The sequence below is a fragment of the Saccostrea cucullata genome, unplaced genomic scaffold (assembly GCF_032062105.1).
Source record: "Saccostrea cucullata isolate Sc308-1 unplaced genomic scaffold, CSIRO_AGI_Scuc_v1 ctg319, whole genome shotgun sequence".
Classification (NCBI taxonomy): domain Eukaryota; kingdom Metazoa; phylum Mollusca; class Bivalvia; order Ostreida; family Ostreidae; genus Saccostrea; species Saccostrea cuccullata.
In genome coordinates this window covers 1149237-1168782 of record NW_026920610.1, presented here as the reverse complement: position 1 = coordinate 1168782, position 19546 = coordinate 1149237, and the positions used below count along the sequence as shown (strand labels likewise).

The 19546-nt window shown below is 35.3% G+C and overlaps 1 protein-coding gene across 1 annotated transcript; it reads right to left on the bottom strand.

Annotated features, from left to right (window-relative positions):
- Positions 1-6341: 6341 nt before the first annotated feature.
- On the bottom strand, positions 6342-18955 carry LOC134253441 (uncharacterized). Its single transcript, XM_062735968.1, has 5 exons — positions 18895-18955; positions 18042-18180; positions 16874-17043; positions 7081-7218; positions 6342-6817 (listed from the first exon to the last, which is right to left on the bottom strand). The coding sequence occupies exons 1-5, from the start codon at positions 18953-18955 to the stop codon at positions 6342-6344; spliced, it is 984 nt and encodes a 327-aa protein (XP_062591952.1).
- Between the last annotated feature and the right edge of the window lie 591 nt (positions 18956-19546).

Below are 19546 nucleotides of genomic sequence, written 5' to 3'. Positions count from 1 at the left end.
CGGTGTTGCCATGGTTACTATAAATAGAATTTTCTGTGAAATTCCTTAAAAACGCTACTCCTTATACAGTTTTGGTCTGATTTCAATATAACTTGGCACACAAGTAGACTACACTAAGATACATAGAATAGTGCATCGGTTTTTGATTTCGATGAACGGTGTTGCCATGGTTACTAAAAATAGAATTTTCTGTGAAATTCCTTAAAAACGCTACTCCTTATACAGTTTTGGTCTGATTTCAATATAACTTGGCACACAAGTAGACTACACTAAGATACATAGAATAGTGCATCGGTTTTTAATATCGATGAATGGTGTTGCCATGGTTACTAAAAATAGAATTTTCTGTGAAATTCTTTAAAAACGCTACTCCTTCTACAGTTTTGGTCTGATTTCAATATAACTTGGCACACAAGTAGACTACACTAAGATACATAGAATAGTGCATCGGTTTTTGATTTCGATGAACGTAGTTGCCATGGTTACTAAAAATAGAATTTTCTGTGAAATTCCTTAAAAACGCTACTCCTTCTACAGTTTTGGTCTGATTTCAATATAACTTGGCACACAAGTAGACTACACTAAGATACATAGAATAGTGCATCGGTTTTTAATTTTGATGAACAGTGTTGCCATGGTTACTATAAATAGAATTTTCTGTGAAATTCCTTGAAAACGCTACTCCTTCTACAGTTTTGGTCTGATTTCAATATAACTTGGCACACAAGTAGACTACACTAAGATACATAGAATAGTGCATCGGTTTTTAATATCGATGAATGGTGTTGCCATGGTTACTAAAAATAGAATTTTCTGTGAAATTCTTTAAAAACGCTACTCCTTCTACAGTTTTGGTCTGATTTCAATATAACTTGGCACACAAGTAGACTACACTAAGATACATAGAATAGTGCATTGGTTTCTGATTTCGATTAACGGTGTTACCATGGTTACTAAAAATAGAATTTTCTGTGAAATTCCTTAAAAACGCTACTCCTTCTACAGTTCTAGTTTGATTTCAAAATAAGTTGGCACACAAGTAGACTACACAAAGATACATAAAATAGTGCAATGGTTTTTGATAAGTACAAACCAGTAGAGCTACAGTCTCGACAGAGACTTCTGGTTCTATTTATTCATTTCGATGAACGGTGTTGCCGTGGTTACTAAAAATAGAAATTTCTGTGAAATTCTTTCAAAATGCTACTCCTCCTACAGTTTTGGTCTGATTTTGATATAACTTGGCATACAAGTAGACTACACTAAGATACATAATTCTGTGCATCGGTTTTTGATTTCAATGAACAATGTTGCCGTGGTTACTAAAAATAGAAATTTCTGTGAAATTCTTTCAGAATGCTACTCCTCCTGCAGTTTTGGTCTGATTTCAGTATAACTTGGCACACAAGTAGACTATACTAAGATACATAATTCTGTGCATTAGTTTTTATTTTGATGAGTGGCAAGGATCATTTTTCTATTTATTGCTGATTTAAAGTCTCAAGTCCCAACTGCTACTTTTCTCTTCTTTTGTTTTAAGTATAAACCAGTAGAGCTACAGTCTCGACAGAGACTTCTGGTGTACCAAGTTATATTGAAATCAGACAAAAACTGTAGAAGGAGTAGCGTTTTAAAGGAATTTCACAGAAAATTCTATTTTTAGTAACCATGGCAACACCGTTCATCGAAATCAAAAACCGATGCACTATTCTATGTATCTTAGTGTAGTCTACTTGTGTGCCAAGTTATATTGAAATCACCAAAACTGTACAAGGAGTAGCGTTTTAACTGAATTTCACAGAAAATTCTATTTTTAGTAACCATGGCAACACCGTTCATCGAAATCAAAAACCGATGCACTATTCTATGTATCTTAGTGTAGTCTACTTGTGTGCCAAGTTATATTGAAATCAGACCAAAACTGTAGAAGGAGTAGCGTTTTAAAGGAATTTCACAGAAAATTCTATTTTTAGTAACCATGGCAACACCGTTCATCGAAATCAAAAACCGATGCACTATTCTATGTATCTTACTGTAGTCTACTTTTGTGCCAAGTTATATTGAAATCAGACAAAAACTGCAGAAGGAGTAGCGTTTTTAAGGAATTTCACAGAAAATTCTATTTTTAGTAACCATGGCAACACCGTTCATCGAAATCAAAAACCGATGTACTATTCTATGTATCTTACTGTAGTCTACTTGTGTGCCAAGTTATATTGAAATCAGACAAAAACTGTAGAAGGAGTAGCGTTTTAAAGGAATTTCACAGAAAATTCTATTTTTAGTAACCATGGCAACACCGTTCATCGAAATCAAAAACCGATGCACTGTTCTATGTATCTTACTGTAGTCTACTTTTGTGCCAAGTTATATTGAAATCAGACAAAAACTGTAGAAGGAGTAGCGTTTTTAAGGAATTTCACAGAAAATTCTATTTTTAGTAACCATGGCAACACCGTTCATCGAAATCAAAAACCGATGCAATATTCTATGTATCTTAGTGTAGTCTACTTGTGTGCCAAGTTATATTGAAATCAGACCAAAACTGTAGAAGGAGTAGCGTTTTAAAAGAATTTCACAGAAAATTCTATTTTTAGTAACCATGGCAACACCGTTCATCGAAATCAAAAATCTATGCACTATTCTATGTATCTTAGTGTAGTCTACTTGTATGCCAAGTTATATTGAAATCAGACTAAAATTGTAGGAGGAGTAGCGTTTTGAAAAATTGTTTACAGACAGACGGACAGAAAGACAGACAGACGGACGGACGCCGGACGCATTACTATCGCATAAGCTCTTCTGGTCTCTGACCAGTAGAGGTAAAAATAACATATCATTGGGTTTTTTATGGCTTTCTTGTTTCATACCAATTGTTATACCTTTTTTTTATACTGATTTCGCCTACAAAATACGAAAGTCTATTAGGATCAATCTAAAGAGAAAAAAAATTTTAAAGGCGTTATAACGCCTTTTTAAAATGCGTAATAACGCGAAAAAGGTGTTATAACGCCTTTCCATTCCAAAAGGCGTTATAACGCCTTTCTAACACATTATTACGCCTTTCCATTCAAAAAGGCGTTATTACATTTTTAGCTCTACTGGTCAGAGACCAGAAGAGCTTATGCGATAGTAATGCGTCCGGCGTCCGTCCGTCTGTCTGTCTGTCTGTCTGTCTGTCTGTCCGTCTGTCTGTCCGTCTGTCTGTAAACAATTTTTCAAAACGCTACTCCTCCTACAGTTTTGGTCTGATTTCAATATAACTTGGCATACAAGTAGACTACACTAAAATACATAGAATAGTGCATCGGTTTTTAATTTCGATGAACGGTGTTGCCATGGTTACTAAAAATAGAATTTTCTATGAAATTCCTTTAAAATGCTACTCCTTCTACAGTTTTGGTCTGATTTCAATATAACTTGGCACACAAGTAGACTACAGTAAGATACATAGAATAGTGCATCGGTTTTTAATTTCAATGAACGGTGTTGCCATGGTTACTAAAAATAGAATTTTCTCTGAAATTCCTTTAAAATGCTACTCCTTCTACAGTTTTGGTCTGATTTCAATATAACTTGGCACACAAGTAGACTACACTAAGATACATAGAATAGTGCATCGGTTTTTAATTTCGTTGAACGGTGTTGCCATTGTTACTAAAAATAGAATTTTCTGTGAAATTCCTTTGAAACACTACTCCTTCTACAGTTTTGGTCTGATTTCAATATAACTTGGCACACAAGTAGACTACACTAAGATACATAGAATAGTGCATCGGTTTTTGATTTCAATGAATGGTGTTGCCATGGTTACTAAAAATAGAATTTTCTGTGAAATTCCTTTCAAACGCTACTCCTTCTACAGTTTTTGTCTGATTTCAATATAACTTGACACACAAGTAGACTACACTAAGATACATAATTCTGTGCATCGGTTTTTGATTTCAATGAACGGTGTTGCCATGGTTACTAAAAATAGAATTTTCTGTGAAATTCCTTTAAAACGCTACTCCTCCTACAGTTTTGGTCTGATTTCAGTATAACTTGGCACACAAGTAGACTACACTAAGATATATAGAATAGTGCATCGGTTTTTGATTTCAATGAACAGTGTTGCCTTGGTTACTAAAAATAGAATTTTCTGTGAAATTCCTTTAAAACGCTACTCCTCCTACAATTTTGGTCTGATTTCAATATAACTTGGCACACAAGTAGACTACACTAAGATACATAGAATAGTGCATCGGTTTTTGATTTCAATGAACAGTGTTGCCATGGTTACTAAAAATAGAATTTTCTGTGAAATTCCTTTAAAATGCTAAGTACAAACCAGTAGAGCTACAGTCTCGACAGAGACTTCTGGTTTAAAAAGGCGTTATAACGCCTTTCTAAAAAGCGTTATTACGCCTCTCCATTCCAAAAGGCGTTATAACACCTTTCCATTCCAAAACATGTTATTACGCCTTTTTAAAAGGCGTTATAATGCCTTCAAAAAGGCGTTATTACGCCTTTCAAAAAGGCGTTATAATGCCTTTTAAAGTGGCTTTATTACTCATTTTCAAAAGAGTTATTACTCTTTTTGAATAACCATTATTTTGCATTTAACAGGCCCGTACTTTTCATAGCCCCCCCCCCCCCCCCCCACCACCACCCCCACTCTACTGGCCAAAAGCGGGTTGGGACTCGTGGGTAAAACTTTATTTAAATGCAATAATTAGCAAGAGTTTTACATACTGCAACAAAATGTTCAGGAACCAAGCAACCAATAGTTAATTATAATATTTAAGTTGTAGCAAGACTTTTCCCCAAAAAGTGTGTATGTGTGGAGGGGGGTACCCCGTTCGCACTCGTACTGCTGGCCTACTTGAAAAGGAGAAGGGAAAGGCGTTATTTTATCATGTTTATAAATATATTAAAACCATCTTTATTTACGCAGTTCTCTATATTCCTGTACATCTCACTGACAACTGTTTGCATTCTATTAAGAGAAGGCAACACTCTACTTGTGAAGATCTAGGATATAGGCAGATTATCTTGGAGCTTTGCTTGCCATGTATTAAAATTCATGCAATTTAAAGATATTTTTCTCTCTTCTTGGAAAAAAATAGGCAACTATTTGCATGGGCATAATGAGCAATTCAAATCAATGGCCCTTGGTAGAGGTGTGTCTGGAAATTAGTCCTATATCTAATTGTGAAATTAATGTCCCAAAGGTAAGATTTCTGCCCCCCCCCCCCCCCCCCCCCCCCCGATTTGTCTAAATATGCTTAGTCATGTATTGAAAATAAAAGGCGTAATAACGCCTTTTAGAAAAGCGTAATAACCCTTTTAAAAAGGCGTAATAATGCCTTTTGAAAAAGGCGTAATTGAGCTTTTTAGAAAGGCATAATACACGTAACACGTTTTGGAAAGACGTAAAAACCCTTTTGGAAAGGCGTAATAACGCCTTTTAAAAAGGCGTAACAATGCCTTTTGGAAAGGCGTAATAACGCGTTTTAGAAAGGCGTGATAAAGCGATTTGGAAAGGCGTAATAAAGCCTTTTAAAGAAGGCGTAATAATGCCTTTTGGAAATGCGTAATAACGCCTTTCAAAAAGGCGTAATTACGCTTTTTAGAAAGGCGTAATACATGTAACGCGATTTGTAAAGGCGTAAAACGCCTTTTGGAAAGGCGTAATTACGCCGTTTAAAAAGACGTAATAATGCCTTTTGGAAAGGCGTTATAACGCCTTTTAAAAAGGCATTATTACGCTTTTCAGAAAGGCGTAATAACGCGTTTTGGAAAGGCGTTATAAGGCCTTTAAAAAGGCGTAATAATGCCTTTTGGAAAAGCGTTATAAGCCTTTTCAAAAGGCGTAATTACACTTTTTAGAAAGGCGTAATAACGCGTTTTGGAAAGGCGTAATAACGCCTTTTAAAAGGCATAATTACGCCTTTTAGAAAGACGTAATAACGCCTTTTGCAAAAGCGTAATAACGCCTTTTACAAAGGCGTAATAACGCCTTTTAGAATGGAAAGGCGTTATAACGCCTTCTTTCGCGTTATTACGCCTTTTCAAAATGCGTTATAACGCCTTTAATTTTTTTTCTCTCTTGATTGATCCTAATAGTCTTTCGTGTATTTCCGTGTACTTGATCAACATAGGACTCACTGCGGATCTGACAGTTCAGTAATTTTATTGAACGACTTGACCAACCAACAAGCTAGGCTAAATGTAGTAATGGGCCCTGATAGATTAATTCATACTGTTTGGCTCCTAAAGAAACATCTTTCAAAAGTTTCCACGATCGAGTTATCACAATAATTTGATTGAACGACTTGACCAACACGCCTGGGCTAAATCTAGTACTGTGTGGACGGCGTAGCAACATTAGATGTCGTAGCAACACTGGATGTCGTAACAGCTGGGTTATTACTGACGTTTTTCTCTACATCAGTTGTCTTGACATTTTGGTTAGTAGTGATTTTCTTAGTCGACACAGAAGTATGCGCATCCTTCTTCTTGGGTTCGATCAGTCTTTCTACTTTGATAGTTGTTTTAGACGTCACGTTTACAGTCTTTTTCGTCTTACATAGTGTCTTACAAAGTCCCCTCAGCTGAAGAGTGCGCATGCCCACACTCCATAAATCGATCACCACAATGAAGGACAGAAGGCCAATAATAATGATGATGCCGAAGGACCCCATGGCTTTAGCAGATGGTCGGTTATCAGAGCGGGTCCTCATGGAATATTTGGCGGTGTCTTTTGCGTTGAAGGTCGGCAAGGCGTCATAGACAACGCTGACCTTGGTGGTGTTAGGGTTGATTGTATTGTTACCTGTGAAAATAGCAGCATCATATTTTGACTTACGAAAATTGTGGTATATATCTACACTGAGAATAGGTCAAAATGAAAATTATTAGTAATCAGACACATTTTCTTCGGGTACTATTTTTTTGTGTTTTTTCAAGTTTGAATCGATTTTTGCCGAGCATAGAATTTCCATAATCATCAGAAAGCTTTCAAAACTTGTTAAAAAAGTCCCATTTCAGTAGCAAATGGTACAATGTATATAATTCTTAGAAAATTCTTAAAATTACCTGTCAAGCATTCTGATGGCGGAGGTGTTACGTAAACTGTCACAGTGCAGTTGCAGCCCGTGGCGTTGTTGTCAGAAGTTATTGGCAATGTAGAAATCGGGTTTGGAGTTGAACTTGGAGCAATTGTTGACTCCGGAGCTGAAATACAAACCTACTATGTACATTCAAAAGAAACAAAATTGAATGTGATAAAACTCTCCAAAGGAGAACCACTTTTTCACTTGAGCTTTCAGCTCAGGTAAGGCACTGGGGCAGATATCCTATTACAACTTTCTTTAGTGGAAGTTTTTTAAATATGGAAATACACAAACCATAAGCGTTTATAAGGCTGCTGTTCTGAAAATTGAACTATAGAAAAGTGGAAGTAAAATTTTGAGAAGGATGCCGCGTTGGTTTTATTCAAGTTAAGAATTATCATCGAAACCTCGAGTAGAGTTGGAGACAAAGTTATCTGCTTGACTTCCAACAAACTTTTACTGAATTAGAATATTTTAAAATTATAGTCATAACCCCAAAATTCTATTTTGATACAAAAAAAAAATTGTGGAAAAACACAGGAGTTTGGTGACAATTGATAGAAAATTTCTGGTTTTACAATGATTCTTTCAAAGAATTACATGGATAATCATATCTGGGAAGAAAATGAACTAAGTATACACTGGATTTAAGGTAATCGTTTCTCTTCTAAAAATCCACAAAAGTTCCTGTTAAATTGACCATTCTTCTGGACTTCAGCTAAAATGTCGAGCGCCCATTTTCATATAATCTGTTTTAAAATTTTGGTTTGTTTTCTTTAAACAACAAAATAAGTTTTGTTGGAATCAGTTTAAATCAGTGACTACAAAACAGTACCAAATCCGATATCATGTTTGACTAATTTTAATATTTTTATATTACATGTGCAATTTAGATTGTCTATATTACTTGTTTTATTCGCATAAATCACAGGCACCTTACGTTACTGATTTTTCTTTTAATAAAAACATATACCCTTACCTTATAATAAACCAAGGTCCCCATCAGCGCCATCTTGAATTTTTCTAGGTCGGTCACATCCACTTGTATTTTCGTCTGAAACTCCGTCAAATAAATTCTCTGCAACCATATTCTCTCTTTGGCCAGTCTTTCGAGGTCTAAACTTACGGACTGTGCAACCAGAAGGGCGCATCAGATTTGCAAATATTAAAATTCCATCGTCAAACTCGATCTACTGCTTCAACGAGAAATCGCCAAATGGGGGCCGGAAGTTTACATCAATATGCTAATGGGAATTCTGTATTTGTCAGTTTTGTGGTGGATCTAAAGCGGCGTATTATAATTACTTTGAAATTTTAATAAATATTTCGATTATTGAAATGAAAAAAAAAATGCAAAATGGAAAAAATAAAACACTTCTTGTAAATGTACCTGTAAAAAAATATACTGTATTAATCTACACAGATCGATACAAGATACAATCTTGAATAAAAGGGGGGTGCTTGAAATAAAAAACAACAACAACAAATCATCTAGAGTTTATTGAATGGTTTCCAAAAAACAATAGACTACAAACGATCCAGTTATATATATACATATATACCTGGCATATGCTTAATTGAAAAAGAAGAGGGGTCACACAGATAAAAGGCTATTTTCTGAACTCAAATTTTATATATTATCTTGTGCAACATGTACTTGTATATGTAAAATCTGTCACCAAGAAAAAAATGGTTCGGACAATAAAAATTGCAGACCTCAACACTCCGTGGAATAATTTTAGTGTGACCCCCCCCCCCCCTTCTCACACACGCGCGTACATACATGACAAAGTCATTGAAATCTCCTCCACGGACAGCGCTCAAACAGCGCATCGATAATGAAAGTGTTATTAACTATTTTTAGTGCGTGTAAGTAGGGACTTACAACCGACTCAATATTTTGTCTCGAAAATGTTCATTGATCAGCATCTTGAGCATGATCAGGCCAATTTTCGACATTAACAAAACCTAATCGCTTTGATCAAGCTATATCGAAATTATTTTGGAGCGAAATAAAATGCTTACATGATTTGTATATTACGTTGTATTATTGTCTGATTGATTGTTTTTGGAATAAGTACTAACTTTCGCCGGTTATATTTAAAAATAAATCGTACAAATATATTGACCAATCAAAAAAGGGCTTTCCCTAAGGGTGCAAAACACAGTTTTATGTATGACGTTATCAGGACGTTACTTGGTGAGGGACAAGCAAAACTGATCCCTATAAAGAAATAAAATGGAGGCTTGTTACATAGACTTCTGCATATCAATGGAAAGACAAAATTGTGAATTTTATAAATATCTAACTATAATACATTCATCAATTACTACTAGGGGGTATTTGACACCTGAAACATGGGGGATATCGGATTGTTTATGCATCCATTTTCAGTGCACCTATGCATTTTTAACCTCCCTGCTCAACAAAAACAGAAAAAATCTAACAAAATAAGTTATGTGCATTTCACAGAACAAGTCCTAAGGTTTTCTTTTAGTGTGCTTTTAGGGTACATTTTCCACCTCTTGAAAGAGCTACATTACTTGCTAATAGTCTGGTCCGATTTATAGAAAAAAATACTTCTAACGGCAAATAATTATTATTTGGTCCAGCATAGTTTTTTAACCTATTTCGAGTATGCTGATTCCGAAAAAATATACTGGCCTTCATGAAAATGACGTTAAAGAAGGCAAAATGGCGATTCAAAATGGCGGTCATCCAATTCTTCTAATTTTCTCTCAATATCGTTCAAAAAGGAGAAATAATGTGTAATTATCTAACTGAGTGTAATAAAACTATAAAAATCATAATAGAATGCTAACATTATTAGTTTAACTCAGAAAATTTAGTCGTTTCTACACTCAATTCGAATTTTCTCTGATTTTTTGGTCTATTGTTCTGTATTCCGCTTTGTTCAGGATTTTACATTTGGAAATATCCATACACTGCATATTTGTATTTTTTCCTCTGCATCTCACTATTCTACAACTGAATGATGGCGCAGCTGTAAGTTAAAAGTCAAAATGGCGATTCAAAATGGCGGATATTCATCTTTTTTTTAAAAACTATTTCTTAAAGTCGTTTACATAGGAGAAAGGATTTGTAAATATCTTACTGAGCGTAGTACAGCTATGTAAAATGCCAACAGAACACTAATTTTATCCCTTTAGATTCAAAATGACGTCTGATTCACTCGAATTTCGTAGAAACTGCTTAATTCTGGTTCGTTTTGCAGAAAATAAATTACATTTTGTTTTTTTATATACATTGTATATATAATATATTGATTAGTCCATTAAATACGAACAAAAATTACTTGAAAAGATTATTTTTTTCTGGAAATAGTTAAAACAAACTTGACTTAAGAGTTTCCTAATTTCCCCCTTTGTATTTGACCGTACGTGTTCCAAAAACTTTGAGCCCCCGTCCACCTAAAATCACTCCCGAATCGCTGTGATTATCAACTCGCACTTCTACCTCAACATCCCTCGACACACCATCAAACATACATGTAACTGAAGAAATTCTTGTCCGATTTCATCGAACACTTTGTTCTAGCTTTTTAGCACTATTAAGAACGTAGTATTACCCCCTGACATCTTCTATTCCAGCTTTATTTGCCATATATTTCAGTTTGTCTTCGGAATTTTTGAATTTCCAACACTCAAGTAGAATGGTGCCCTGTGTCAAGGATGACAACCCCCTTGGATGTAAAAGATCGTTTCTCTGGAGTTCGAAAAAGAGTAAGCTTACTAGGGGCCGCCAGAGAAACCAAAATCCATCAAAAACCGATTATTTAAACTGATAGTCCGCCGAAACATAGCTGAAAAATTGCCGACTCGGCGTTAAACAATATATAATCAATCAACCAACACTCCAGGAACAACACATTTATGTTCAAATGTGAAAAATCTATTTTGTTTTCCAAAACCATATGCAAAATGAACTAGAGGTACTGAGAGCAATTACTAGTAGCTCTAAATTATACCCCGGTCTCCCATATGCATATTATGACAGTGTCCATGTTTTGCTATGGGAAACCCAAAATATGTGTCGGATCAAAAAGTAAAATAGGAGGTCACAATGGCAATATGTAATGAAGATTGTGAACATTTCATCTAATTTCATTCAGTGGTATGAGAGGAGTTGCGGATGGGTACCCCAAAGCGTAACAGAGGGACGGAAATACCGATTACTCTTTACCCTCCCGCTTTTCAAGCAAGGTGGGGGGGTATAAAAGCTCTTTATTTTGTGACCTCGTATAGATTTGTTGTCTTTTAGGGTAGAAAGGTCATTCTATTAGCAAGAAAATTCTCAAACTTGATCATCTGAAATCACATTGTGTGCATATTTTGGTGAGAAAATTTGTGAAATTATACAATATAAGAGCGCCTGCAGATTCCTCGTTATTCCTATCACTTACAAGCTTTCGTATCAATAAGCCATTCCTGATTTCGATCTAGTCAACACTTCTCTTGACAACAAAATTTTCTTGAACACTTCAAGAACTTTACAAGGCAACTTGATTCACACTTCTTTGTTAGGATAGTGTAAGGTTGTATCAAGAATCGAGGGGGATTGAACACAAACATTATCTTCTTTCAAATTTTGTAAATTTCAAATTTTAAAAAAAATTATATACACCGTTCCATACAAAATTATCCATTCACAGAATGAAATATTTGAGAATGCAGTTGAATTTTTGACTGAGAAAAAACAAAATGCAAATGTAGGGACACAGAATCAGAGCTGGACAATCAAGAAAAATTATGGATTATGTATATTATACTGATAATTCTTAATATATATGTTTATATTTGGATATTATAATATATTCAGATTTATATGAGGTAACAATTACTAGCCCTATAATTGGTCGTGGTCAATCATTTTAAAAATCATACTGTGTTATGTTGCACTAGACCTTCCAAATGAACATAAACATTTATTTTTTTTCTACACTGAACTAAAAATAGATCAAGAATTTCCAACAACTGAATGTTAACTCGCCCTAATGCTCTGGGGATACTGCTCTTGGGGTTGCTTAATTTTTATATTGTCCTCAAAACAGCAATTATTGTATGATATTATTAACTTTTTATATGAAGAAGCAAGGTGAGACACGTGAAAGGTAAAATGTCATCGGAATTGTCGTCAAAACTTTATCTTAACAATAGAAGTAATTAAACAAAAATCCGTGTTATAAAAATCCTAAGTCATTAACAAAAATATCCTCCAACTCTCATTGCATATTTGAACATTATTTCATGAATAAAAAAAAAACAAACTGCAAATTATGTTCTGCAAAACGAACCAGAATTAAACAGTGTGGGTATTTTTCGAAATTCGAGTGTACAAGACGTCATTTAAATTGCCATTTTGAGCTAGGTAATAAACACATTTCAAATTTTACGACTAAATTTTCCGATTTAAAGTGATAAAATTAGTGTTCTATTGTCATTTTACATAGTTGTACTATGCTCAGTAAAATATTCACAAATCCTTTCTACTATGTAAACGACATTAAGAAATAGTTTAAAAAAAAAAGATGAATATCCGCCATTTTGAATCGCCATTTTGACTTTTAACTTACAGCTGCGCCATCATTCAGTTGTAGAATAGTGAGATGCAGAGGAAAAAATACAAATATGCAGTGTATGGATATTTCCAAATGTAAAATCCTGATCAAAGCGGAATACAGAACAATAAACCAAAAAATCAGAGAAATTTCGAATTAAGTGTAGAAACGACTAAACGAGTTAAACTAATAATGTTAGCATTCTATTATGATTTTTATAGTTTTATTACACTCAGTTAAATATTCACTCATTAATTTTCCATTTTGAACGACATTAAGAGAAAATTAGAAAAATTGGATGTCCGCCATTTTGAATCGCCATTTTGACCTCTTTAACGTCATTTTCATGAAGGCCAGCATATTTTTCTCGGAATCACCATACTCGAAATAGGTTAAAAAACTATGCTGGACCAAATAATAATTATTTGCCGTTAGAAGTTATTTATAGCCTTCTTTTTAAAAATCAGGACCAGACTATAATTGACTCATGCAATTCTGCACATGTGAAAACCGGATGTTTTGGGAGTTATCTCCCCCTATTAAAAAGTCTCACAATTTTTTTTTCTCTAAAAATGAATGCACATTTTTTTCTTTAAATATTAAGAAAAGACTCTACTTTATGCGAATAAAAACAAACAAGAGGCCCATGGGCCACATCGCTCACCTGAGCACTGTGGCTTGGAAAAGGTAGAATATTGGTTTATTATTGAAAAGTTTTAATCCAAAAGAAGTCCCATGACCAATCATGGCTTTACTATTCTTGAGAAGATGATTTTTAAAGAATTTTTCTATATATTTCTATGTAAAACTTTGGTCGGCCATTGTGGCCCCGCCCTACCCCTGGGGGTCATGATTTGAACAAACTTGAATCTGCACTACCTGAGGATGCTTCCATATAAATATGATCAATCATGGCTTTGTATTTCTTGAGAAGAAGATTTTTCAAGAATTTTTCTATATATTTCTATGTAAAACTTTGGTCGGTCATTGTGGCCCCGCCCTACCCTCGGGGGTCATGATTTGAACAAACTTGAATCTACACTACCTGGGGATGCTTCCATATAAATATGATGAATTATGGCTTTGTATTTCTTGAGAAGAAGATTTTTAAAGAATTTTCCCATATATTTCTATGTAAAACTTTGGTCGGCCATTTTGGCCCTGCCCTACCCCCAGGGGTCATGATTTGAACAAACTTGAATCTACACTACCTTAGGGATGTTTCCATATAAATATGACCAAACATGGCTTTGTTATTCTAGAGAAGAAGATTTTTAAAGAATTTTCCTATATATTTCTATGTAAAACTTTGGTCGGCCATTGTGGCCCTGCCCTACCCCTGGGGGTCATGATTTGAACAAACTTGAATCTACACTATCTGAGGATGCTTCCATATAAATATGACCAATCATGGTTTTGTTATTCTTGAGAAGAAGATTTTTCAAGAATTTTCCTATATATTTCTATGTAAAACTTTGGTTGGCCATTGTGGCCCCGCCCTACCCCCGGGGGTCAAGATTTGAACAAACTTGAATCTACACTACCTGAGGATAATTCCACATGAGTTTCATCTTTCCTAGCCCAGTGGTTCTTGAGAAGAAGATTTTTTAAAAATGCCAATAATTTTTCACTAATTCATAATTATCTCCCCTTGGAAAAGGGCGTGGCCCTTCATTTGAACAAACTTGAATCCCCTTCACCCAAGGATGCTTTGTGGCAAGTTTGGTTGAAATTGGCCCACCGGTTCTTGAGAAGAAGTCGAAAATGTGAAAAGTTTACGGACAGACAGACGGACGGACAGACAGACAGACAGACGGACGCCGGACAAAATGTGATCAGAAAAGCTCACTTGAGCCTTCGGCTCAGGTGAGCTAAAAAGATGCAGTTTTCATCTAGACTCCTATAAATAGCAGGAAAATCCCTAACCAGCATGCTTCTCTCTGGGAAAAAACCCCCTGGATTCTATACGAAACTGTGTTTAGCTACCTAAGAATTTCAAACCGAACGTAAACTTCGAATGCGATTTTGTCGGATTGTTGACAGAAGCAGTAGATCGAGTTTGACGATGGAATTTTAATATTTGCAAATGTGATGCGCCCTTCTGGTTACACAGTCCGTAAGTTTAGACCTCGAAAGACTGGCCAAAGAGAGAATATGGTTGCCAGGAATTTATTTGACGGAGTTTCAGACGAAAATACAAGTGGATGTGACCGACCTAGAAAAATTCAAGATGGCGCCGATGGGGACCTTGGTTTATCATAAGGTAAGGGTATATTTTTTTTATTAAAGGTACTTGGACACAGATTTAAAGTTAATATTTTCTCATTTTTTCTGTATAATATCACGAATTATATATTTTAATAGCATTTAACACAAAAATTAATTAAAAATCTTATTTCGTTTAAAAGTCAGTAAAACTTTTAAATTTTTTGGCGGGTTTGATTGACACATCCTTGCAGTTTCACAAACTTTATTCTTAATCCTTAGGAAAAGTGGCAATTTTGGTGTGTTTTAATGAGAAATATTAAAACTTTTATCAAGAAAAATAATTTTATTCAGAGTAGAAATGTTAGAAAGCAAAAAACCCTCACAAGTTTCGTCATTCCGAACTAAGAGATGCGTGCAGAGTTTAGCAAATCGAGCACACTCGTGTTACGTACACAGTTTTTGTAAACAGGGCTCAAGTTCTGTTATTGTTTATATTTAGAATTCACCGGGTGCGTTCAATCGTCACAGTCTGCGTACCACAACTGCACGGACTGACAATATATTGTGTGTTTGTTTTGCTTTCGAACGTGTCTACTCTGAATTTTCTGGATTATAGTATTAATATTTTTCATTTATACAAAACGAGATGGCCACTTTTCCTATGGATTAAGAATAAAATTAAATTTGTGAGAGTACAGCGGTATGTCAATCAAACCCGCCAAAAAATTTGAAATTTCAATACCTTTTAAACGGAATAAGATTTTTAATTAATTTCTGTGTGAAATGCTATTTAAATATGTAAGTCGTAATATTATAGAGAAAATTATAACTTCAAATCTGTGTCCAAGTACTTTTAAAAGAAAAATAAGTAACGTAAGGTGCCTGTGGCATAAATACATATAGATAAATATGTAAGACTCCAAAGTCCGATGGTGACGCCAAAGTCCGATGGTCTCGCCAAACCCCGATGGTCTGCGCCAAACCCCGATGGGTCGCCGTCTTTTCGGAAGCCAAAGTACGATGGTCACGCCAAAGTCCGATGGCTCGTTTCCTATGAGACGCGCGACGCTAAAGTGCGATGGTCTGACACGCCAAAGTCCGATGGTGCGGAGGAACAATCGACGTTTATGACGTCACACTAGTCCGACGTCATGACGTTATCCTGCATTCAAAATCCATTGATTTAGTATTCGTCTCGCATACATTTTTACTGATATTGCTTTTTGTTTTCACCCACCAGAGGTATAAGGGTTAGTCCTCGTACATCATTCGAGTGATAAGGGTTAATCCTTGAACACTAATGTGTTTCTTCGAACCCGGCCGAGTAATTTTAGGGCTAGTCCTCGCACATTATAGGACTGATTTAGATTAGTCCAGCACCAACCTATGATATTTAGGTTAGAGTTGATACTCATTGCTCGACTGATAAGTCTAAGTTTCGCACCTACATCCAAAAGACGAGGGTTAGTCTTTGTATTTAAGATATTTTGTATTTATTTTTTGGCATGGCGTGGCATTGCATTTTTGCGCAGTAGTACTGTGACGTCATAAACGTTAATTGTTTTTCTGCGCCATCGGACTTTGGCGTGTCAAACCATCGGGATTTGGCGCAGACCATCGGACTTTGGCGTGACCATCGGACTTTGGAGTCCCATCGCACTTTGGAGTCCTACAAATATTTTTAATTTCCAGGAGCTCCATCTTTATATAATATATATATATATATATATATATATATATATATATATATATATATATATATATATATATATATATATATATATATATGTAGGTCTTAGAAGTAATGGACATTGTGTGTTTCTATAAATTAGCTGTGCTTGAATTCTCTAATCGAACCAATGTGTTTTATGATTCTCCTAATTATTGTCTAACATGACTTATATTTCCCTGTCTGACATTCTGACTACAAGTGTGTTCCTTAGTGACCCAAGTAGATACATTTTTAGGTCATTACAAGATGTATATTACCTTTGCACTGGACAACCAGGTCCTTAGAATGGTCATCGGAATCGGACGGAGTCAATCCGGTCAAACAATCAGTTAAAGACACGGCCGCCCCTGAAGCGCAGTTAACCCTCTCGTACCATACTTTGCCGGTGCCACAAGTCACACCTGCGCAATTCTGAGTGTCCACGAACCTATAAAACACAAACACCAATTGTTTTGAAAGTTCACTCCTTAACATCGTTATTGAGCCAACAGATCACGGTCATGGTTAACCACATGGTCAAATAACCATCAAACCAACAAACTAGCTGTTAATGAGTAAGGTAATATAATTGTGGTTAATCTGGATATATTAATCAGGGAAAATTACTAGAACACCCATGGAACAGCTGATACAAGTATACATAAATAAATCAGAAACTATCACTAATAACTTTAAAAAAACTTTGATAATTTGTTAAAGAATGAGGATTTTGATACCCCCCGCTTGAAAAGTGGGAGGGTATATAGTAATCGGTATTTCCGTCCGTCCGTCTGTTACGCTTTGGGGTACCCATCTCTTATCCGCAACTCCTCTCATACCACTGAAGGAAATTTAATGAAACTTTCACAGAATCTTCATTACATATTGCATTGTGCACCTCCTATTTTACTTTTTGATCCGACACATATTTTGGATTTCCCACAGCAAAACATGGACACTGCCATTATATTCATATGGGAGGCGGGGGATATCATTTAGTGAGCTCATTGCTCACAGTACCTCTAGTTTTATTAACTTTTCTTACTATATATGTTGGTAACATTTTAATTTAATGTATTAAGAGAGGATAAATATACCTATTGTAAAATATATAGGTTTCAATATGTAGTCCTTGTAGGTCTAGGGGAACAAATATCGAGATGAACCGTCTTCATTATCCTCTTTACTGTTATAGACATTTTCAGCAAATCTGGGAAGTTCGGAAAGGGAGACATTTTGCATCTTGAATCATGATGCTTGTTTGCGGTAAATAAATATTTTTTGTGTAAATCATGTGCCTCATGAAATAGAAAAAAAACCCACATGTCTTAAACATGTACATTATTTTCTTACGATTTTCCACAATTTAACTTTGTCTTTTTAATATATATTTTCAGGGTAACACTATACAATGCCCTCGTCAAAACTAATAGGCTTGATTCTTACCCGTAACCCATAGCTTCACAGATTTCAACCCCTGTCCCCGAGTTGGCAGAATCTTGAAACGTCCCCCACATGTCATCCTTGAAGATCTCCGCCCGTCCGGACATAAGGCTGCCGTCCACCAACACAACAGGCGTATACCCTGTTATTACAAGAAGCAAGATGATTTTGTGAAACACTGATATGTCCCGTATGAAAGCCTGTGGTAAGGGTTGAAGTTTCTCAAATGCAAATCAGACTCCAAAGCAAAAGGTCAAAATTGTTGATATTCAAGGGAAGGTCTTGTCCTAAGTAATGAGCCTGTACAATATTAAAGGCCGAATACTACCTGTTCAAAAGTTATGGCCAAAGTTAATTTTTTTGGGCCAAACTATAAGGTCAAGGTCAAAAGGTCAAATTTGGAGGTACCCAAAGAAAGGACTTTTCATAAGGAATACAAGTTCACATGTGAAGTGTGAAAGCCTTAACTTTTCAAAAGTTATGGCCAAGGTCAAAGTTTTGGTAATTTTTCGTAAAATTCAGGCAAACTTGAGAAGGTCAAGGTCAAAAGGTAAATTTGTGGTACCCAAAGAAAGGTCTTGTCACAATGTGAAATATGAAAGTCATAGCCCCGTGCACCCGCTTAAAAAGTTATGGACAATGTTAAAGTTTTTGCGGACAAACTAACAAATAAACAGACAAACAGTACAAAAACTATATGTATTACATGTATCCCTGAATCTTCGAATATGGGGGAATGATATACATTTATTTATGCAAAGACATATATACGTAATTTGAGACGTAAAAAGACTACAAACTGAAATCTAATAAAGAAAAAAAATGCGGTAAGTCGCAATAACTTCTAAAACATTACCAAGCTTTCCATTATCAATAATTAAACAAAGAACCAGAGTCAACTCGACAATCTTAGACATTATCATATTTACCTGGTGTAGGAACAGTGTATTGGCATATAAAAAACTGGGCCACATTACAGTTGTTTGTCTTCCAACGCCATGCGCCAGATGTGTAATCATACAGAGAGCATTTGTTCCAGGTGATGGGCCCCCACTCATTCCATGCCCCCAGGGGTTCATTGTTCAGCTTAGAAAATACATAGGACCACCCCACCTTCACTAGGCCGGTATAGTACTCTAGGCTCCTGAAATTTCAAAGTCATGTTTGAGAAAAAAAAACTGTGAGAAATGTATTAGATATGCATGTTGAGATGAATATTGTTTCGGAAATACTATCTTTATTTTAATATCTTTTAGAAAAATATGTTAATATGTTATGTAAAAACTTGTTATAATGTAAACATACTTATTTAGCGACAGTTATAATTTAGCGCCTTTATACTTTTGCATATTTTGCGCCACACTAAATTAGTGAATAATTTAGACAATTTACCTATATGCTTGATTCCAAGAGCGTAATTTTATTGCTATAGCTATTTAGTTGATGAGAGATTCATCCGCTTTTGTGTGTGCTTATTATGTATGTTATCATTTATTTCATGTTCTAAT